Source organism: Hibiscus syriacus, unplaced genomic scaffold, assembly GCF_006381635.1.
Source record: "Hibiscus syriacus cultivar Baekdansim isolate YM2019G1 unplaced genomic scaffold, ASM638163v2 tig00112159_pilon, whole genome shotgun sequence".
Classification (NCBI taxonomy): Eukaryota; Viridiplantae; Streptophyta; class Magnoliopsida; order Malvales; family Malvaceae; genus Hibiscus; species Hibiscus syriacus.
Genome location: NW_024063263.1, coordinates 1,923,421 through 1,945,981, shown reverse-complemented (window position 1 = coordinate 1,945,981; position 22,561 = coordinate 1,923,421). Strand labels below are relative to the sequence as shown.

At 36.0% G+C, this 22,561-nt stretch overlaps 1 protein-coding gene and 2 pseudogenes across 1 annotated transcript; 1 reads left to right on the top strand and 2 right to left on the bottom strand.

Annotated features, from left to right (window-relative positions):
* Nucleotides 1–4,155: 4,155 nt before the first annotated feature.
* Nucleotides 4,156–6,031, bottom strand: LOC120175119 (heme chaperone HemW-like). Its single transcript, XM_039181820.1, is given in 5 exon segments — nt 4,156–4,534; nt 4,537–5,075; nt 5,164–5,610; nt 5,612–5,864; nt 5,867–6,031. Coding segments are annotated over 5 exon segments (1,410 nt in total). The 5' UTR covers nt 5,952–6,031; the 3' UTR covers nt 4,156–4,448.
* A 10,897-nt stretch (nt 6,032–16,928) lies between these two features.
* On the bottom strand, nt 16,929–17,895 carry LOC120175202 (annotated as a pseudogene).
* A 43-nt stretch (nt 17,896–17,938) lies between these two features.
* LOC120175041 lies at nt 17,939–21,027 on the top strand (annotated as a pseudogene).
* Nucleotides 21,028–22,561: the final 1,534 nt, after the last annotated feature.

Here is a 22,561-nt window from a genome sequence, read left to right as displayed (position 1 = left end):
ATTAGGAAGTAGGATACGGTAATTGTTAGGGTACATAAAAAATGGAGTCTTGAAATTTAAAAGCAGTGGCAATATGTACATTTTATCATACATGTCTTTTGAGAAGTTAATAACCTCGTGAGAAGTGGTATCAGAACGACACTTTTACTGTTTAATTTCACGTTGAATGTTACAATGGGTGGAGTAGATACTATGGATAACCATAATGATAGTCCGCTACAAAAGTGTCACGAGTTAAGTGAGAATGTCGCATCTTAAAGAAAAAGCGGGTCACTAATCTTGAAGAAGGTGGATAATTGTGTCGCAAGTGTTGCGAGATTGAGTGTGGGAGAATGCCATATCTTGAAGAGAGAGAGAGACGAAGCACTGATCTTACATCAGAAAAGAAAATAGAGATCCTAGAATTTAAAAGCAATGGAATTATATGATAGTCCCATGACAATTGCAGGCGATTGATGCAACCAGAAAAAGGCAATGGAAACCAATTTAATCATCTAATTCAGCCTATAATTTACCAGCACAAATGTCTCATTTAGTAAAGGAATTTACCCGCTCTGTCACTATGCAAGCCATTCCAGCAGCTTTGACAGCAGCAAGTCCTATGGCACTGTCTTCTACAACGACACAGCTTGCTATTATATTGTATCATATCACCATAAATTAATGGTTCAATACTAAAATAAAACATAACGTTATGTATAATTTTAGAAAAAAATAATTAGGCGATTAAAATAGATACGGAATAGATAGAGTACCAAGCAGAGAATTAACCAAAAAAAGGTAAATTATGCGTTTAGTATCTAGACTATCAGATTTAGTCTATTTTAGTACCTAAACTTTCAATTTTTTCAAATACGTAACTAAAGCTTAGTTTTTTTCATATTAGTACCCGTCGTTAAAATTTTAGTTTTTGTTTATTTTAGTTCCAATTTAAAATTTAACGTTAATTTTTGAAAAAAATTAAAAGTTTAAGTACTAAAACGAACCAAAATTAATAGTTTAGGTACTAAATGTATTAAGTTTTTAAGATATGTACTAAAATGAAATAAAAACTAAATGTTAAATAAATTTTAAAAAAAAATTAGATACTAAAACAACTAAAATTAATAGTTTAAGTATTAAAATGCGTAGTCTATAAAAAAAACCTAAGAAGAGATTACCTTTCTTTCCCACCACCAATTTTGAGCAACTCTCCGTACAAATCCACATCCCATGTAACGCCCAATTCTTTCTGCAATTTGCACCATAAAAAATCCCTATGAGTAAAAAAACAGATAAAAGAATGAAAAGAACATGAAATTTACTTCATTGAAAGTATCATTGAACGAAACCCGGTGGCCATCCTTCTCGTATCAACGAGAACGCCATTGCAGTCAAAAGAAGAGCAGAGGGAAGAGTACTCGAAGACGAAGAAGAAGAAGCCGATAAGCATTTGATACTTAAAGAAGTAGAAATTCGCTTTGTTGCTGAAAAAGTAAACAGTGAACTAGATGGTGAGTTCTTTGCAATGAATAAACGGCGGTGGCCGAGAGCGGAAGCTTTGGGTTTAACGGTAGCAGAAGAAGAAATGATGATGATGAAGGAATTGTTGGCGGTAAAAGAGAGATAGCGGTTGAAGCCATTTGAAGCTGTGATTTTTGCTCTCAGAAGATTGATTCCGTTGGTTATGATTGGTTGGTGTTTTTTAATTTTTTTTTCTCAGCTTATCCGCCGCAATTTCCCACGTCGGTCTTTCAACCGGAATCAAACCGGATCGGGTCTAATTTAGGATATGGTAAACTACATCCCATGTCACTTTTGTTTTGGTTTGTTTTATTTTGATCATCATTTTTTAAAAGTTATGTTTCGGTCATTATATTACCAATTTATTATATTCTAGTCACTTAGTCATGAATTCTCGTTAGTTTGATGATGTAGCCTTAAAAAATGATAAATTTTTATTTGATCTCTAGACTTTAGAAAAAATCATTTGATCTTTAAATTTTCTCAACCTCTCTTTTACCTCACATCGTCATTGCTTACTGCAATACTACTCCAATCACCTTTTCCGACAATGATGAATCTGAAAATGTTCATCTTCGTCTCCTTTTCTCTACTCTCCTTAGAGAATAAAAGATCGTTTCCAGTGACCAACATATCAATTTAACACTTCTTCAACTCATTATTTTAACTTTTCAATCCACTTAAAATCTTTGTAAACTAATATTTTAAAAAATTAACTGACCCTATTCATATAATGGGTAAAGGGAGGTAGGGTAGTTGGTTACCCCACCGTGAAGACCAATTGAATTTGTTCAAACATTGCAAAAAAAATTCAAAGTTTTTAAGTTTTTAAAAGGTGAAACAAACAATTTTGGGTATGGTTTCGAAACCCCTCAAGAGGTTTTGAAACCCCTAAGGCAGAATGTAAATCTGGCCTACAGGTTTCGAAACCCTGTTCAAATAGTCAAATTTTTAAATGAAGGTTTCAAAACCCTTTTAAAGGTTTCAAAACTCTGGGCATAATTGCAGATTTTTCAGCTCACAACGACTCCAAATCTCCCCAATGGTAGAAACGGCTAGTAACTCATTCCAACATATAAAAATAAGTTGATGACACTTGAAGAAAGTTACCAACACCTATCCAAGCATTCATACACAAGAGAAAAAAATTCAATCATTTTCTTTTCAATCATTCTTTTCTTTCTTTGTAAATATTTATGTTTTGAGCTTAATTGTATATCTTTAGATTTTGTTTTATGAGCTAAATCTTTGTAAACACCAACCTAGAGAGGTCTTATTGTTTACACATTTTTTATCCTTTGTAAAGAGGTTTTGGTTTTAGTTTGGTTTGAAGTTTAACCAAGGAAAAACTTGGAGTTGTAATTACTATTGATCATTGAAAAAGAAAGAACAAACTAGTAGATTTGTTGGAAAATCCTAAGTGATGAGCTTAGGTAGTGGATATAGACTTCTTTCAGGAAGTTGAACCACTATAAATCATTATGAGAATTTTCCCATCTTTATACTCCTTACTTTTTAAATTTCAAAAAGTCAATTCACCACCTGTTAGCATATTTTGATTGATCGATTGAGCTTCATAAATCCTAACAATCTTCCATGACAAATATGACTTTATCGCTGCAGAATTACATGTACTAAGATACACTCAAATATAATGATATAAATTCTTGAAGACCTTTAAAAACATATTAATTTTTTTCCAATTATAAATTCAATTATCAGGACCTTTAAAATATAATAGAGTTAACCAGACTTTAAAAAACAACATGGAATGATGTAAAAGTTTTAAAGTTTAAAGATCAATTTAAAACGAGCATAATATCAAAATTTATTCTTAATATTTGAGAAAATAGTCACTTTAACTCTTATTTTTTAAAATATTTTGTCCTTGTATATTGGTTGTGGGGTAAAATATTTCTGATCAAATAAAATTTATTAGTTGACTGATAATCAACGTTTGTCGCTGACATGATAAGTCTTATGTGTCCAAAGTGACGACATGACATGTACCATGTCATCACTTATTATACATGTTATATAAGACCTCATCACTTATGCAAATATATGTGCCACCTCCTCACTGCACACATGATATGTGCCATGTCATCATCTACATAGATATGATATATGCCACATCATCACTTATGTACATATAACACTTTACCTCGTCGTCATTTTAAACAGTACTACATTTTTTTGGACATATATGTTTTTCATGTTAATGTCAAGTATTAACTATTAGTCAACTAATAAATTTCATCCAAAAATGAGTCATTTTTCTCAAAAAAAAAAAAAGAGTTAAGGATTAAATTGTTAAAAAAATAATTCAAGTGACTATTTTATCAAACATTAGGGGTATTTTTTGATATTATGTCGAAGTCATAAATTAGGGATCGACATAAAATATTTAAAAATTTAAAAATCAATTTAAATTATATGTCATGATTCAAAGACCTCCTACGCAATTAATTCGGTGCATATTGCTATCCGATAATCTTTGATCCGAGACATAACGTTCTAGTAGGAGCCGCATACTATTAAATTGCAGTCGAAAAGCAATGTAACCGTTGTATAGTAACGTTATTCAAGGTCATTGTAAATCACATATGCAATATAAATTATAGTTATTTTAAAATATAAATCACACCGTAACGTTTGTAATACCCGTAATTGCGATACCGCAACCGTAACCGTAATCATAATCGCGACCGCAATTTACTATTACGGTTAAAGGAGAGGAGGGAATGTCGATTCTTTTTCATAGGAAGCTGATGACATAACAATGACAATGCCTCTAGTTTGCTTCTCATCTCTGGCTTTGTTGAATATTCTTGTAAACCCTTCAGCCATGGCTGCATTGCTGCTGAAATCATATTCTTCTATTCACTCACCCATCAAATGCAACGCAAACTATACAACATGTTGACATTTGAAACTCGGAACTTCTACAGAGAAATAACCCCAAATGCAGTAGATATCAATTCGTTCGATAATAAAAAGCCATCCGGATCACTGAGACGAATATAAGCCAATCCTCGTCCGCACTATCTTCATTCAACAACAAGGCATTGTATTCATCGGCAGTTAAAGTTGTTCTTTGCTCATTTAAGCAAAGCACATGCCCACTTTCAACATAAGGCTTATAAGCCTCACAAAGAGAAGCTACAACCGAGTTTCCAAATGCACATCGGAAAGACTTCAAGTCGAGCCCTCTTGCGGTTCTAAGAGAGAGCATCACAACATCTGAGGCCAAGTCTCTAACATTGGTATCGGTATCGCCGGTGTAATCAGCTGTGCCATTCTCCAAGCTCTGAACAAAATCGATGTACCCTCTCATTTTTTTCGGTCTCGAAAACCTCATTCCACTTACATAACTAGCAGACCCTAGGCCAAAACCATAAAATGGTTTGTTTTTCCAGTATGTAAAATTGTGCTTACATTCGAATCCATCTCGGCAATAACTGCTGATTTCGTAGTGGTTATAACCAGCATCGGAAAGCATTCTTGATGCCGTTCTATAAAAATCGGCAGACTGCACATCCGAAGGTAAAGGAAACTCGCCCGGTGTGTACCTACAAGGATTCAAATATTAAGATAATGCTCCAAAACTAGATATTTCTACACACAAATTCGAATTCAGAGTATCATAGTAATGCTTACAATGTTCCGAATTTGGTGCCTTGTTCAACTTGCAAGTCATAAACGGAGACGTGGTTTGGCTGAGCTTCAATGGTTAACCGCAAGCTTTCGTCCCACATTTGTGGGGTTTGATTAGGAAGAGACGAGATGAGATCCAAGCTCCAATTCTTAACCCCACACGATTTCACCATCTCAATGGCCTCGTAAGCCTCCTTAACTCCATGAGCTCTCCCACAAGCCTTCAACAGCTCTTCTTGAAACGCTTGAACTCCCAACGACACTCTATTCACTCCCAACTCCATCAACGCCTCCATCTTCCTCACGTCGAAGGTTCCGGGATCCATTTCCATTGATATCTCGGCATCCGAAGTCACCCCAAATTTCACTCCCAACAAATCAAGAATCGATGAAACCAACCTCGGAGGCACGAGAGACGGCGTTCCACCGCCAAAGAAGACGGTTTCAAGGTGGATGGGACTTGAAATTCACTTTGGAAGCATTGATTTCTCGGAGTAGTAATTGGATGTAGTTCGATATACGGGGATCGTCATCGTCTTCGTCGGTTTGTGTCGGTGAGTGAGAGCCGAGAGCGACGATTGGGAAGTCGCAGTAGTAGCAGCGTTTTCGACAGAAAGGGAGGTGAATGTAAGCCGAAGTCGGAGCAAGTTGAGGGGCTGTGAAGATGTTGGGTGAGGCATTTTGTCGAACAGTTGCGGGGTTCAAATTACCGGAGATTGCACGAAGAAAGTCTTGGATATTGGGTTTGGCTGGAAAGTGGAGAAGATTGGAGTAAGGCTTGATTTGAGCATTACTTGATGAACAACAAAGAGATTATCATGTAATGGAGTGGACTGGTGGTGATTCTGGTGAAGAAGATGAGAATTCTACAACACCACCAGCTTGAGATATAGATGTTATATGGTCCAAGGGAATACGGGCCGGACCGATATATGTTCAATGAAATTAATCCAATCCGAAATTTTATAATTGTAATATGATTTTTTTAATATTGATTAAATAAACTTTTGATCAAATTTTGATATTAAATTACTCAGAAATTAATTATTTCCATTAAATTGATTAACAAATTTAATTCGATCTTTTTATCATATTATCATTTACACCTAGATTATCTTATTAGTATCGTAAATTGTTATATCAATATAATATATTGTAACGTCAACTTTGTTAAATGTTACCTCAACAAACAAAAATAACTTGACAATCTCTCACAAATAAGCTACAAGAAGGATAAAGTCGGGTTTACTATGGAATCCTATGCATTGTCTTACATATTCCACGAGTATACTGCTCGACAGAGTTTGCTAAAGTGTTTCTAGGCTATCTCTAGTAAGAAACTTGATAGTAAAATGCTACAACAATACCTCTCAGTGTAAACAACAACAAGATTATATCGAATAAGTCCTATTCATTTTAGTCGTTTAAATCATAACCTTATATGTAAGGCGAGTTAGGGTTTTACTTCCCATCTCAACCCCATTGTTCACATCGATCTAAACCTAACTCTCTCGATATTAAGCATCAAACATAGATATCATATATCTTTCAAAAGCTCTTACAAATCTAAGCATTTAAACAATGAATAAAGCAAACATTTAAACACGGAAAATATTAAATCATTCATTCAAACAAAAGCATATTCTTCCATAGCAAACCCACATTAAATAAGTTAGTTCATGGTGGGGTTGAAATCAAACATCTTCATGGAGCTTATAAGAATGAAAATCAACTAAAAAAAAGAGAAACTCCTAAGTGTGCGCTGCCGTGAACCACCTTAGCAAACTAGCTTCTATCAAAAGTCTAGCTTGCTATCCCCATGGAGCTTGGCTATGGAGAACACCACGAAATAAGGAATAAGGGAAGAGAAATGGAGAATTTTGTGAAGTCACCTCTTCATCTTTCTCTTATCTCATACTTTCCAAAACTCCTAAGGTATCTTTATCTATTTATATTAAGGGCTCCTAAGGTTTTGTGCCCAAGTTCCATTTGTACCCTAAGGGATCATTCTATTTACATGTGTGGGCTGGATAGTGGTAAAGGGAATTCATATGATGAAACAATAAAACATCTTCAGATTTTTGTCATTTTCTGCACTCAGGAATGCCGTCCAGAATTCTGCAGCATTTTTAGCCTAAGAATGCTATCGAGAATGTTGCGGCATTTTCCAATTCTCCTCCAGCCTCATTCACTTACAAAATTCACCGCCAAAAGACCACATTTCCCCTAAGCAACACCAATTTCATGAATAAAATGTTATAGCAAAACAAACATCACAATATGCAACTGCATGGGTCTAAATGCAACTATATGCCATTAATTGGGCTTTTAAACAATCAATAACCTAAGTAAAAATACACAAAATATAGTCTTTTTACGGGTTTATCACACCCCAAACTTAAGTTATTGTTTGTCTTCAAGAAACGAATAGTGATTGACAGAAGAATTACTATGGTAAAGTTCAGTCCAAACAATTGCATCCAATCTATGCTTAACAAAGTTAGAAAGTTTCTAAGCAAGTTCTCTATTTTACCTTAGTATTTATTTAAAATTTAAGCACACAATTATTCCCATTTCTTTATAAAATATTCATTGCTACAAGGGAGTCATCATATCACAACTATTTTCTTAGACTTGAAAATGAAGTGGAGCAAACACCCATTCCCTAGTCTATTGAGCAGAGTCATCCCGTGACTACTTTTATTCACTCATATGGTATTACTACCATTTATTCAAGAGGGGTTTCCAGATAATACAATGCAAAGAGAAGTGTCCCTCTACAGTTTATGCCATAGAATTTATTCATAATTCAAATTTTCAATAAGCATAGGGAGTTTAATTTAAGTCTTTTATGCTACCATTTAACATTAATTGTTCAATAATAAAGATTTATACTAAGGCATGCAAGAGTTCTTTCATAAAAAAAATTCTAACATGAACATGCAATCGTGTAAGAGTTAAATCACAAAGAATCAAGTCCTAAAGTTAATTATACCAATCTCACCAGTCATGTATATTCAATCACGACCATAATTTTTTTCATCATCAGACATCATCAATGTATTCATAAAATTATCTCTAAAGTAAACAAATGTCATAGCAAAATTCTGTTAACAATTACGAATGCAAATGATTAATTATGAACATTACCTACCCTAAACTTGGAGAAAATATTTTCCTCAATCCATGAAAACTAAGTTAAAACTAAGATAAATGAAATACATTGCACTGCAAAGTACCTTGGCTAAGTTTACTTTGGTGGTGGTGGGGTTGTCGTGTGCGATATGTGATTGACATGCCTTTTTCTTACGTAGTAATAGGCTAGTTAGTCTTGACTGCAAGAGGTGGTGTTTCTTCATCGGACTCCTTAGTGGGTGGTTTCCAAACATGATCGATTGTCCTCTTCAAGCGACACTTGGTCAATGGTGTTGCACTTTGCTATGGCATTGAAGTAAGAGGGGCATTATCATTCATCTCATCATTTGCACCAACAACGAATGAGTCTTCTTAAGTGGGTGCAGCATCCATGGGGGCTTTACCCTTGTCCACATGTTTGAGAGTCTGTTTTGCTAAAAAAACTAATATTAAAATTAACAATAAAGAAATAACATAAAAATTGCTATAGAAAAAATTAGAGAGGGTTAAAAGGGATACAAACTCTTAAAATCTTGAATTGATATAACAATTTTTGTCACGTTCGATTGGAGCACCAATATCGGCCAAAATTCCCCACACATATAGCAGTTCCACCTTTAGTATATTTTGCTTGGGAATTTAGCGTCTTCCATATATGTTCCCCGTTTATTAGCATTTATTACAAGATTTATAGAAATCTTTGTGGATCCTTGAAGAGTGTAGGCCAATAGAACTCAGATTTTGAGACCTTTGCAGTAGCCCTCACTCTTCCAAAGTGTTCTCCACATAAAGCTGAATGACAGTGGTATAGGATCTAGTTTTTCTCTTCTTTGGGGGTCACATCTTCTAATCATGTGGTCATCACATTTTTTGAAGAGGTAGAGGTCATCACAATGACAGTAGCAAACATCGTGCATGAACTTGTTCTTTCCATGGTTATTCACATTAGGAGACAAATATAACTAATGAGAAAATTAACAATGTTAGCATACCACAAAATTGTTATGACAAATAATAGTTTCTCATTAGGAAATTCATCCTTAATTTCTACTTTATTCCTTAGTTCTTTCATAATTTCTAACCTGGAAAGATGACCATCTACTTGGTTTACAGTGCCTTTCAAATCAATAATGGACCAACCTAAAGCCTTTTTATGTTGAGCTAAAACATTAACCAAACTACTCTCTTGCTCAAGCTTAAGATTACAAAAAATAATCATAGCCAAAGTTTCATTGCAACAAATAAACACACTTAAAATGTAAATGTAAGGGTTTTAACTCTAAAGTGGGCGGGTATAAGTGAGGGTTTGGAAGGAGTAAATTAAGTGAAATTTAAGGGTTTAAATTACATACTTGGTCTAGTTGCGAGTGAGATAGACTGATACATCTCTCTTGAATTTTCTTTGTGCTCCTCATCATCTTCATCATCAAGCTCCAAGTAGTCTTCGAATTTCAAGAAATTGCTACAACAAATTCTACTTCCTCTTTTGTTGGTGGGGTTTTTTCTTTTGCTGTGGAATTATGATTCCTATCTTCATTGGGTTCACTCGTTGAACCCTCAGCTTATTCTGCATAAGAGGTAAATCCTCACACTCTTCAGACTCTTTTGCATAGTTTTGGGTTGGGATCATAGAGTTTCTTCCCCAAACTTGTTTTATTTGTTAAGTTATGTGCACTCCTTAGGGTGAATGCACTACAATCTATTTTCATTGAGCCTTAGTGACTTCAATATCACTTGGTAAACTGCCTTGTGGTCATACATGTAATGCTTGATCAATTTGACTCATTTGGGTTCCTAAATCTCTTAAGGATTAACTATAACTTTGCAAAAATACCCTTTGGCTTTGTAATAATGCTCCTTAGCTCTTAATGTATATGGTGTGATATTGCAAGAAAGCCTTCGGGTCACCATAAAATCTTGGAGAGTAGCTTCTAAAGAGTTGGTGTTCGATGAAGATGTCGACCCCACGTTGGTATTTTACCACGACATATTTTGTTGAAAAACTAGGGGTCCAATCAGATGTTGTTGTCGATGCAAGCTGTTGGCATTGTGCGTTTCTTGATTCCCCCAAGAAAAATTAGGATACTAATGTCATCTGGGGTTGTAAGTGTTCGAGTAGGGGTTGTTGTTATTCCTATTGAAGTCCCCATGTAGTTGGTAAACTCATGATTTTCAGGGCACTTGCTCACATGATGATTGTCATGGAAAAAACACAAGAAGAGCTTGTAACCTTGACTTCCTTCACCTTATTATAACGTTGGAGATTCTATAACATGTTGGTAATTGTCGATAATTGAGCTAAGACAAAATCTTTAGCATCTAACTCAAATGTTCCTTGAGTTTTCCTCCATATTCTTAGCCTCAAATGTTCCATGATTTTATTGAACCAGATGGAACTCCACTAAGCCATGTCATAGCTCGATCTCTCAAAGAATATGCAAATAACTTTAATTTCAGAACATCTTTATGCACACCTTGTTGTCGAAAGAAGCCACACATCTCTAGAAACGCACGAATATACTATCTTGTATCCTCATGAGGCGCACCACAAAACTGTCCAATCGAGTTCAATATGTTAAACATCACCGGTTTGAGCTCAAAGTGGGTTGTCTGAATTATTGGAGCTACGATTCTAGGGTTGACATCGTCCAAGATGAGTGCTAAATAATCCTTAATAGTTTTTGTTCAAGCTATAACCCCGTCATTGCGAATTGTTGCAAACCCACACCAAATAAGTTAGTTCATTGTGGGGCTAGATAAAAAATCTTCAACATTTGTTTCATTACAAACCCACAAGCAAATATGAATGAAAATCAACTAAAGGATAAGAGAAACTCCCAAGTGTGCACTGTAGTGAACCGCCTTAGCAAACTAGCTTCTATCAAAGGCCTAGATTGCTATCCCCTTGGAGCTTGGCTATGGAAGACACCACGAAAAAGAAGAAGAGAAGAAAAATAAGAATTTTGTGCTGCCACTTCTTCATCTCTCTCTCTTATCTACTTTCTAAAAATAAATTACATATCAAACCCTAATTGAATAATAAGTTTTTAACGATGATTAATAATCAAACATCTTAAACTATAATTTTAAAAGGTTTAACGATTAAGATGCGATTACGTATCCTATACGACTGTTTTAATAAAGATATGGTCACTTTCGTTTCATTTTGATTAAGATGTGCTCACATACCCTAAATGATTGTTAAAGGTTTAACGATTAGATGATATGACACATTAATAAAATGGTTTAATTTTTGTTTCAACCCTTGAATTTTAGATAAAATTTAATTATGAACTTTTTTATAAATCTAAAGCAACTTAGGGACAAGTTTGCAATTTACCATTTTTTAATATGCTTTACTTCTTAATTCCCTCTTGAATCGCACACCCTATCTCCTCCTCCTCCAGCTATGGCAGTTGGGGAAAGCAATGGCTTTTCGTCATTTTTATCATATGTTCTGTTTCAGTGAATTTTGAGCCTGCAACCACATTAGAGCAAAATTAAAAAACAGATCTAATAGTTTGACGGAATCAAAGGTAACTTGATGACAAAATGACAGAATAAGAGATTCTTGTTGGCGTTATAGAAGCGCAGAAGATGGGTGAATGTAATAGGTTTCTATGAGTTTACAAGTGGTTATGAGTTAGTCAATAGGTAGTTGAGTTTCTGTTATGAAGCTGTTATGCTTCTGTTTTCAATTCAATTGTGTATGCTCATAAAGCTATAAGTAAGCTTTGTTGTAACTAGAGATGTATCTTCTTGAATTTGATTCATCAATAAAGTTTTTGAGAGCCTATTCTCTCATATATGTTCTCTTTGTTCATTAAGTTGTGTTTATGAACCTTGACATGGTATCATTCGCCAATCCTGGTGGTTGTTTCTTCCGCTGCTAGTTCGTTTCTTGCTCGTCATGGTTGATCTAACTTCAGATTCGATTTGAGGTTTTAAAAATGTGTCTTCAAATACTTCTCTCGTGAGTTCGATAACAGTTCCGTTGGGGGTTAATGGGATTCAGTATCCCTAAGCATATATTGTTAAGCTTACCGAGAGCACCTACCTGCTTTGGAAACATCAAGTTGTGTTGATAGTCGATGGCTATGGATTGACAAGCTTTATTTCCAATGATACAGTTCTACCAGATGAGTATATTGCAAATGTGTCTGGTCAGACTGAGGTTAATCATCTTTCTTGATCCATAGGTAGCAAGATAAATTGCTAGCCTCTTGGTTGCTCACCACGATTGGGACTGAGGTTCTTCTCACCTTACTGCCTTACAACAAGCTCTTCCATATGGTCTGCTATCTCTCGATTATTTGGTGCTCGATCTGCTGCCAAATCACAACCCTTCGACATAGCTTACATACTTAAAGGAAATTTGGACTGACTATTAGTGAGTATATTGCAAAGATTAAGTCAATATGTGATTTACTTAATGCTTCTGGCAGTATTGTTACTGAACAAGAACATGTGAGTGTTGTTCTTGCTGGTCTCTCAATGGAGTTTGAGTCGATCATCGCTATTGCATCTCGTGATAGTTTGTCTTTAGAAACTTTGACTGATATGTTAATAGATTGTGAGGCTCGACAGAAAGTATTCCTGAATGAAGATGCTATGGCTAACTTGACCTGTTTACCTAAGAAGGTAAATAACGTTGAAGTGGATGCTAAAGAGAGCAATGCGTCACAACTCTTCAAATCAAAATTGAGACCAACAAGGTGGTTATCGGGGTCGAGGCATAGGACGGAGTTTAAAAGACCTCAGTGCCAATTGTGTGGTAAGTTTGGTCATGTGGTGTAAAAGTGTTATCACCGCTTTGATCGTGACTTTACTGTGTAACTGGAGGTGAGGAGCAGACTGGTGATGTCCATAAAAGTTTGCTCGAATGAATTCAGTCAAACAACAACCTGGAGGGCAAGTGTTCTCTCATACTTTTCAGCCTTTCTCACCCTTCTCTCATCCTTTTGTTCCTTATTCTCATCCACCAGTATTTTACTCGGCTGGTCCTAGTTCATCAGGGATGACTGGTGTCCATCATGTCTCAGGGTACTATTAATTTCCCGTATTTTCTGGACAACCAGTCTTTGCTCATGCGGCTCCTACAACGTTCAATTCTTCTTTTTCTTATAATTTAGCTCGTCCATTAGTACCTTCAGAGACTGCCTGGTATCCTGATATAGGTGCTACGCATCATGTCTCGAATGATCTACAAGTTTTTGACTCAGGTATAGTTTATACTGTGTAAATACCTTACTCATGGGCAACAGCGAGGGGGTCAAAATTGATCATATTGGTCGAGGTCTTTTGCCTACGAAATAGAAGCCTTTAATTTTACAAAACATGCTGCATGTTCCTAATATTAAGAAGAAGCTATTATCTGTCTCACAGTTCATACGTGATAATAACGTTTTTCTTGAGTTTCATGCTTTTGAGTGCTTTGTGAATGATGCTCAGACCAGAATGCTTCTTCTTCGAGGGAAGCTCACGGATGAGGGGCTATATTAATTGTTACCATGTGATGATCAGCGGTCATATGACAAAAAGGAGGTAGGTTTTCAAGTCATATTGTTTCTGGTTCACAATATGTTTTGGAGCTATGGCATAGGAGGCTAGGTCACCCCTCGTTGGATGTTGTCTTGTCGGTTATGAAAGCTTGTAATATCTCTTCAAATAAAACTAAACTCAATCGTGTTTGTACTGTGTGCATGCAAGGCAAAGCACACAAATTCCTTTTTGTAAGTCTTTGACTGATATAATGAGCCTTTTAAATTGATTATGTCTGATGTTTGGGGACCTGCACCAGTTTTTCTTCAGATGGATTTGTTTATTATGTCTTGTTAATTGATGTTTATTTGCTCAAACAGAAATCTGAAGTCATGCAATGCTTTCTTGACTTTGGTAAAATGGTTGAAGTTCAATTTGGTCATAAAATCAAGATGTTGTAATCTGATGGAGGTGGGAAATATCAGGCTTTGCGATCTTGGTTTAGAACGAATGAGGTGTTGCATAGTGTATCTTGTCCTGGAACCTCTGAACAGAATGATAAAGCTGAGAGGAAGCATAGACATATTGTTGAGAAGGGTCTTGCTATGTTGTCTCAAGCCTCGTTGCCACTTAAATTAAGGAGCTATGCCTTTGTGTCAGTAGTGTATATAATAAACCGACTTCCTACCAGTGTTCTAAATGGTTGATCTTCGTTTGAAGTACTTCATGGGCAATCTCTAGATTATTCTCTGGTTCGTGTGTTTGGTAGTGTGTGTTTTCCTTGTTTACACACCTTTAATCAGCACAAATTGCAAGCTCGCTCTAAAAAATACGTGTTTCTAGGTTACAGTACTTCTTATAAAGGTTATAGGTGCTTGGATGATTCAAGCAAGATTATACTTTCTCGACATGTTATCTTTGACGAGGAGGATTTCCCTTATAAGAAAACAAGTTGTGTGGATTGTTCATGTAATCAACGTAAATCTATTGTAACTACTGCTGTGCTGCCAGTTGTTGTTCCTAGTATTACTGATAACTCTACTCCTGATATTGGTCATAGTCGGGAAGCTGCTCCATCAAACAGTACAGGAGTACTACCTTGTAATGATGATAGTTCATCTACAACAAGGTCTCTTACAACCCCTGTGATTTCAGAATACGTGGTACCACCTACTGAAATTCCTCTTGTAGGTATTATGTTTTCTGATCATGTGGGACATTCATCTGTTGTGTATGAGCCCATTCCTTCAATTGTTCATCCAGCTGTTGAGTATGTTTCAAGGTCAGTACCTACTTCAGAGGACAACATATCTGCCTTAGTTAATCCTCAGCTAACCACTCAGAATTCTCATCACATGCTTACGAGAGGGAAAAACGGCATTCAAAAACTGAAGGCACTTCAGGTTGCCTGCCTAGAGAAGGAACCATACTCCATAAAGGAAGCCATGCTTAGTCCTCACTGGGCTAAAGTTGTGCAAGAAGAATATGAGGCTTTAATGAAGAATGGGACTTGGTCATTAGTTCCTCTTCCAAAGGGTCGACAAGTTGTTCACTGCAAATGAATCTTCAAGGTAAAAAAGAAATCCCGATGGGATTGTGTCTCGCTACAAGGCTCGTCTCGTAGCTAAAGGGTTCCTTCAGCAGGTTAGAGTCGATTTCCATGAGGTATTCAATCCAATAGTTAAGCCAACCATTGTTCGTGTTATCATCTCACTTACCTTATCCAAGGGATGACAGCTTCGCCAAGTCGACATCAATAATTCATTTTTGAATGGTGTGTTGACTGAAGAAGTTTACATGAAGCAGTCGCCTGGGTACGAACAAGGAAATGAAGGGTTGGTGTGCAAACTCAACAAAGCAATATATGGCCTGAAATAAGCTCCTCGTGCTTGGTTTGATAGTCTTCGAATGTACTTGATTTAGGTGGGATTTGTTTTGGCACGATCAGATTCATCACTATTTGTTCGAAAGTCATCTGTTAGCATAATGTATGTGTTAGTATTATGTCGTGTTAGTTTATGTCGATGACATAATACTAACAGACAGTAGTGCAGATGAAGTTCAAGAGGTGATTATTGACTTGAATGGCGCTGATTACTGTAGCATAGTAGGTGACATTCAATATGTCGTAGTATACCATCCTGATAACGCTTACTCAGTGAACCGGGTATGTCAATTCATGCAGACACCATGTAATACACACTTTCAGGAAGTCAAGAGGATCCTGCGTTATCTTCAAGGTACCGCTGACTATGGACTACGATTTTCTTCATCGCCAAGGTTATCTTTAACCGGGTTTGTTGATGCTACGTGGGCCTCTGATGTTGATGATAGGAGGTCCACTTTGGGGTTTTGTATTTATTTTAGAGGGAACCTCGTTGCATGGAGCTCTCGTAAGCAGCAAGTCGTTGCACGATCTACTGCCGAGGCTGAATATAGGAGTGTTGCCTCTGCTACTGTTGATCTGGTATGGATTATGGCTTTGCTCAAGGAACTTCACGTTGACGTGCATGGTCGAGCAACCTTGTGGTGTGATAATAAGAGTGTCGTCGCTGTTTGTGCTAATCATGTCCTTCATTCAAAATTCAAGCATGTTGAGCTTGATTTATTTTTTGTGCGTGAAATGGTTGTTGCTGGAAAATTGCAGGTGTATGAGGTTCCAACTTATGAACAAGTTGCTGATGTGCTGACAAAGCCCCTTTCAGCTCCTATGTTTGTAAAGCATCGGCAAAAACTATTGGTCACCCAATTGTTTAGAAGATTAGAAGAGTATGGGAAATGTTAAACCTCAATTTTTTGTTTAGAATATTGGCAAGCATGAGGAATATTGGTCCTCATTCTGCTGCTTAGGAGGTTAGAGAAGCATTGAGAATGTTGGCGTTATAGAAGTGCAGAAGATGGGTGAATGTAATAGGTTTCTATGAGTTTTCAATTCAGTTGTGTATGCTCATAAAGCTATAAGTAAGCTTTGTTGTAACTAGAGATGTATCTTATTGAATTTGATTCATCAATAAGGTTTTTTAGAGCCTCTTCTCTCATATCTCTTCTCTTTGTTCATTAAGATGTGTTAATGAACCTTAACAATTCTTATCCAGCCTACAAACGAAGCCATTATATTTGTTTCAGTTTCACTTAAGGTAACGAACACTGCCTTACCATTTTAACATGTTGATGACGTATTTGGGCATGTCGCCGCCGTCAAGTTGTTTCTTGGACATTCAATCGCACTTAATGGTGATGGCGACCCTGCCGATCTTCAATCCCACCATGCCCACTCTGACTTTCGTCCGAGCCTCCACATTCACCTGGTAAACTTTTGCTTCATTACTGAACCTTGAACTTGTTTCTGACCTCGTCAACCACTAACTTGTTACTCATCTTTGTTTCTACCCTCAAACTCCTCGTGCTCTTTTTCCGCATAGTAAACTCTAACACCAAAATCGTTCCCAAATCGGTCTCATACACCTTCCCCCACGGTGGCATCAACCTCCGTGTTGTCGTAATAGTAAGTCAACTTTCAGTTTCGGTTCTTCACTTTCAATCTCGTCGTCGTTTCAGCATCGAGGTAGGTTCTATTGGGTCTTTTGGTCACGTTGATGCGGGAGATCTAGAACGATTGGATGTGAAATTCAAGTAATTTAAGGTTGAACCAAAGGTAGAAAACGGCGGCGAAAATGATAATTTCGAGTAATTTCGGAACGATGAGCCATTGTTTTCCCAATTGCCATAGTTGGAGCAGGAGGAGACTAAGAAGAAAAACATATTAAAAAATGGTAAATTGCAAACTTGTCCCTAAACTACTTTATATTTATAAAGAAGTCCATAATTAAATTTTATCTATAGTTCAAGGGTTAAAAAAATTAAACCATTTTATTAACATGCCACATTATCTAATCATTAAACATTTAATGGTCATTTAGGGTAAGTGATCACATCTTAATTAAAACAAAACAAAAGTAACTACGAATTAAATTTTTTAAATCGAATAATCATATATTTATAAAAAAAAAACAACAAAAATATCAACTCTGTAATTTTACTAATTTAAAATGTTAAATATACAGTGATTACTTATTTTTTTTAATTAAACCTCACATAAAAGAAGAGGAATATTTCCATCGCGAATATAAATATAGCTCCCGAGTGAGTCCCGAACATTTCTATGTTCCGCTTTCCTCCTCTCGCAAGCAAACTCTAAACGAAGCATAACTCGTTTCATTCCAACTCAGTGGTTCACTCGATCTACTCACCAATGGACGCGCAAGACGGAAATCAGCAGTCGCAGCAACTCATCCTCGGCCATAACGTCTTCCTCCTCAAGCACTCAGATGTCCCTGACATAGAGAAGGTCCGCCTCAAGGACGAGGTCCTCAACGCGGTCAAATCCAACGGTAACTCATCCGATTTGACTCTTCTCTTTTTTCCGAATCAATTATTCCGGCTCATCTCTAACCCAATGCTTCGCGTGTTTTCTTCATGGTTGTGGCGGCTGTAGAAATGACTCCATATTACGAAACCCTAGTTGCTGATAAAGTGCTGGAGCTGGATCAGAGCGTTTTGGACTCGATGCATGCCAAGAATGAAGACGAGATTAAAAAGCTCGACGAGAAGTGAGATTTTATTCAGTTTTCTTCAATTTTCTCATGTTTGCTTACTGGTTACTTAGGATTGACCGGAATTTTATTATATTTAGGTTTTATGGTTTAATTTTTAATCGGAAGTGCAAGATTTTAGGTTTGGGATTTTTCCAGTTATCTAATGATGTAGAGCTTTTAGCCTAAAGAGAAGTTAGGAGAAAGAGACTGTTTCTCGTGCCTTTGATCAAACATTTGTGTTTGATATTTTAATTATAGTGTTGTGGGTGGATTGAATTTTAGCCTAGAGAGAAGTTAGGAGAAATTAGGGTTTTCCAGAATTGAGAATTGAGATTTTAATTATAGTGTTGTGGGTGGATTGAATTTTAATTTTATTTTCGTGCCTTTGATCAAACATTTTTGTTTAAGAATTGTTACCCTGAGAGGTGCTTTATGATTATGGTTTCTTGTTTGGACCAAAACCATTTTCGAGCTGTGAATTTGAACATATTGTATTTTTTCTATTCATACAAGAATTTATTTACACCTTCCAAATTCATGACTCATTTTCAATTGCATGAGTGTTGTGCTTCTGATTTTCTACTTTTGTTAGAATACCGATTCCTGGTGAAAATAGGCTGTGTTCCGACACTTATTGTTTGAAATACTTGTGTCCAACATGTATTTTGACATAAGTATGGCTATAGGATATTATTCTTTACGATCACTTAAAATGTGTAGAAAAACTTGGGGAAAATGGAACATACCTGTGTAGAATGTATACCTGAATCAGGCACATCATTAGACTAATGATGCTGTCAATTAGACAACCAAAAGTTATAATCAACTACATCTCAGCAGTTTTTCAACACTTTGATCCCCTCTTTGAAAAGGAAAGAAACACATCTTGACGGAAGATGAATTGTTGTTGTTTCGTTTTCTTTTTTAATTATTTTAAACCGAAGCATGTCTGTTACTCTGTTGGCATTTTAGGATTGCTGATGCTGAAGAAAACTTGGGTGAAAGTGAAGTTCGAGAAGCTCATTTAGCTAAATCCTTATATTACATTCGGATTGGTGAAAAGGTAATAATAATTGTTGTTTATTGCTCTTAAAGGTGATGTCTGCTTGTATAGTTACACTTGAGTGCTATATTTTTCAACTTGACTCGTACCCATCTTGAATCTAGGAGAAAGCATTGGATCAATTGAAGGTGACAGAAACCAAGACGGTTGCTGTTGGGCAAAAGATGGACTTGGTGTTCTATACATTGCAGATTGGTTTTTTCTACATGGATTTCGATCTTATTTCCAAAAGCATTGATAAAGCGAAGAAGTATGTAATCATGTTGATTAATAATATGCCATTGATTCTAACTTTTCCTGAACTTGAGATGTATGCCTTTAAACTTGTTTCTCCTATTTTGATGCCAGCTTATTTGAAGAAGGCGGTGACTGGGAGAGAAAGAACCGTTTGAAGGTGTACGAAGGCTTATATTGCATGGCCACTCGGAATTTCAAGAACGCAACCAATCTATTTTGGATTCCATTTCAACCTTCACTACTTACGAGCTTTTCTCTTATGAGACATTCATATTTTACACTGTGCTTACCAGCATCATATCGTTGGATAGAGTTTCCCTTAAACAAAAGGTATTTTCTTCTGAGTTTTACCTCAAAATTGTTGTCCTATGACTTGTACTACTTTGTATTTGGGGCAGGCAGATTTACTGATGGCTAAATGTTATAGGTTGTTGATGCTCCCGAGATCTTGACTGTTATTGGGAAAATACCACATCTTTCGGAATTCTTAAACTCTCTTTATGATTGTCAGTACAAATCATTCTTCTTAGCATTCGGTATGTATAGCTATAGAATTGTCACTTTGTCCCAATATCTATGCCTTTATCTAGTCCCACTGCTTTCTTAACATTTGATAAAAGCTAAAATTTCTTTCATTGATCGATTTGTTCAATTTGTTCCGAATCATTTATCAGCTGGCTTGACGGAGCAGATAAAACTGGACCGTTATTTGCACCCACATTTTCGGTTTTACATGAGGGAAGTCAGAACTGTTGTTTACTCTCAATTTCTTGAATCCTACAAGAGTGTTACCATTGAAGCCATGGCAAAGGCTTTTGGAGTGTCGGTTGAATTCATTGATCTGTAAGTGTTTGTATCAAATGGTCATCTTATTCGGTTTTATACCCACTTTTTCTGTTTCTTATCATTGCTGCTAAAATCTCTATTACTTGGAATCTTCATTTTCTTTATATTATCTTATCCAACACCCCTGGCCGGTCTGTATCTGGAGTGTGTTACATTGCCTGCCCTGGCATGAGTGTTCCGTTTCTCTTCTTGATTCCAGGGAGCTATCGCGGTTTATTGCAGCGGGGAAGCTTCACTGCAAGATTGACAAGGTTGCTGGTGTTCTCGAAACTAACCGCCCTGATGCGAAGAATGCGCTTTACCAGGCAACCATTAAACAAGGAGACTTCTTATTGAATCGCATCCAGAAGTTGTCTCGCGTAATCGATCTGTGAATCAGTTTAGCACATCTTATGAATTAGAAACGGATGACCAATATTGGCAAGTTTCAAAGAAATATGGGAACATACATTCATGCTTTTTAATGTTTTCTCCTATCATGGTTTTCGATACACACTTTAATTTCTTTCCTCATTAGGCCAATGGATGTTATGCTACTGAAGTTTCGAAAGTTTCAAATTCGGTATTATCTGTTGTGTTCTTATTGCGTCTGTCTCTGATGATTCGGGCTATGGATGAGTTCGATTCGATATTAAAAATTGAGTCGAGTTTGTTCAATTACGTAAAGGATCCGAATGTTTCAGAACCACATATGATTCCCGTTATTCAAAGGTTCTATAATTTTGGGTTGGTCTCATTTACTTCGGATGCCTATTTGCAATTAAGTAATTAAGCTAAAGCTTACACAAATCAGGCAAATGTTATGTATTTTATTACATAAAACCCTTACTGAGAGTAGGAAAATTCGTACGATATAAGGGAGATTTCGAAAAGAACATACCACTAATGTCGCACAGTAAATTACTAATGAAAATAGCAAAGGATATTGCTTTACTTTTCGTCGTTGTTTGAGGGTGATCGAGAGTGGTGGTTGCAAGAGTCGATTTTGATTGGTTGAGGGTGAGTGTGATTCAATAGGGACCCAAGACGAGAGATACTTCGGTGATGATGGGCTGGCCGGGGTGACGCTTTTGGGTTGGTCGACAGTGATTGTTGGAGTTTGAATGGAGGGTGATGGTAATGTGGTGGTTGAGAGTTGAGATCGATAAACGATAATGGAGGGGGGATTTAGCCGATGGGTGCTCATGGTCGAGGGATTTAGTCTATTTTTTCTTCTGTTTTGCAGCTTATATGAAGGATGAAAAATCCATGCACGACCTTGGTGTGATGGCTTGGTCGGCTTGGGCCCGGGGCAGTAGTGGGACGCGGATGGTGGGATTACTTTTTTAATTTTTTTTTTAGAGTGATCAATATGGTTCTAACGATCCACATCAACATTATGTTATCTACTTTAATCGTTATTAAGATCGAGTGACCGATTTATTATAAATAAAAAATATTAGTGACCAATTTGTTACAGTCCGGTAATATTAATGACTAATTTGTTACTTTTGAAATTACAGTAGGTAAAATGAAATTTTAATCAAACTTTAGTGACCATTTGTGAATTTTACCCAGTATAAAACCTTTAACATGGATGCGTTTGGTTCACGGAATGTAAGATTATCAGTGGGAATAAAAGATTACCAGGGAATAGGATTACTGGGAATGTTGTATTTTGTGTTTGGTTGGTTTAGCAGGAATGTAAGATTACCGTGTTTGGTTAAAGGAATAAAAGATTATTGAAATGTATATTTGACCAAATTGTCCTTATTATATATTTGTATAATATTACAAATTGTAAAATATTTATATATTTTCTTTAAAAAATTAAAATTCATAATATTTATATAATTTTTTTATAAAATAAAAAATATAAAAAAGGTTTAATGAAAGGATAAAAAAAATTTTAACCCCTGAACTTCATATAAAATTTTAATTATATAATTTTTTTTGTAAATCGAAAATAATTTAAGGATAAATTTGTAATTTAACCTTCGAAGAATTTTTATTATTTAATAACAGAAGAAGGATATTTTTTTTAAAAAAAATAATAATTTAAGGG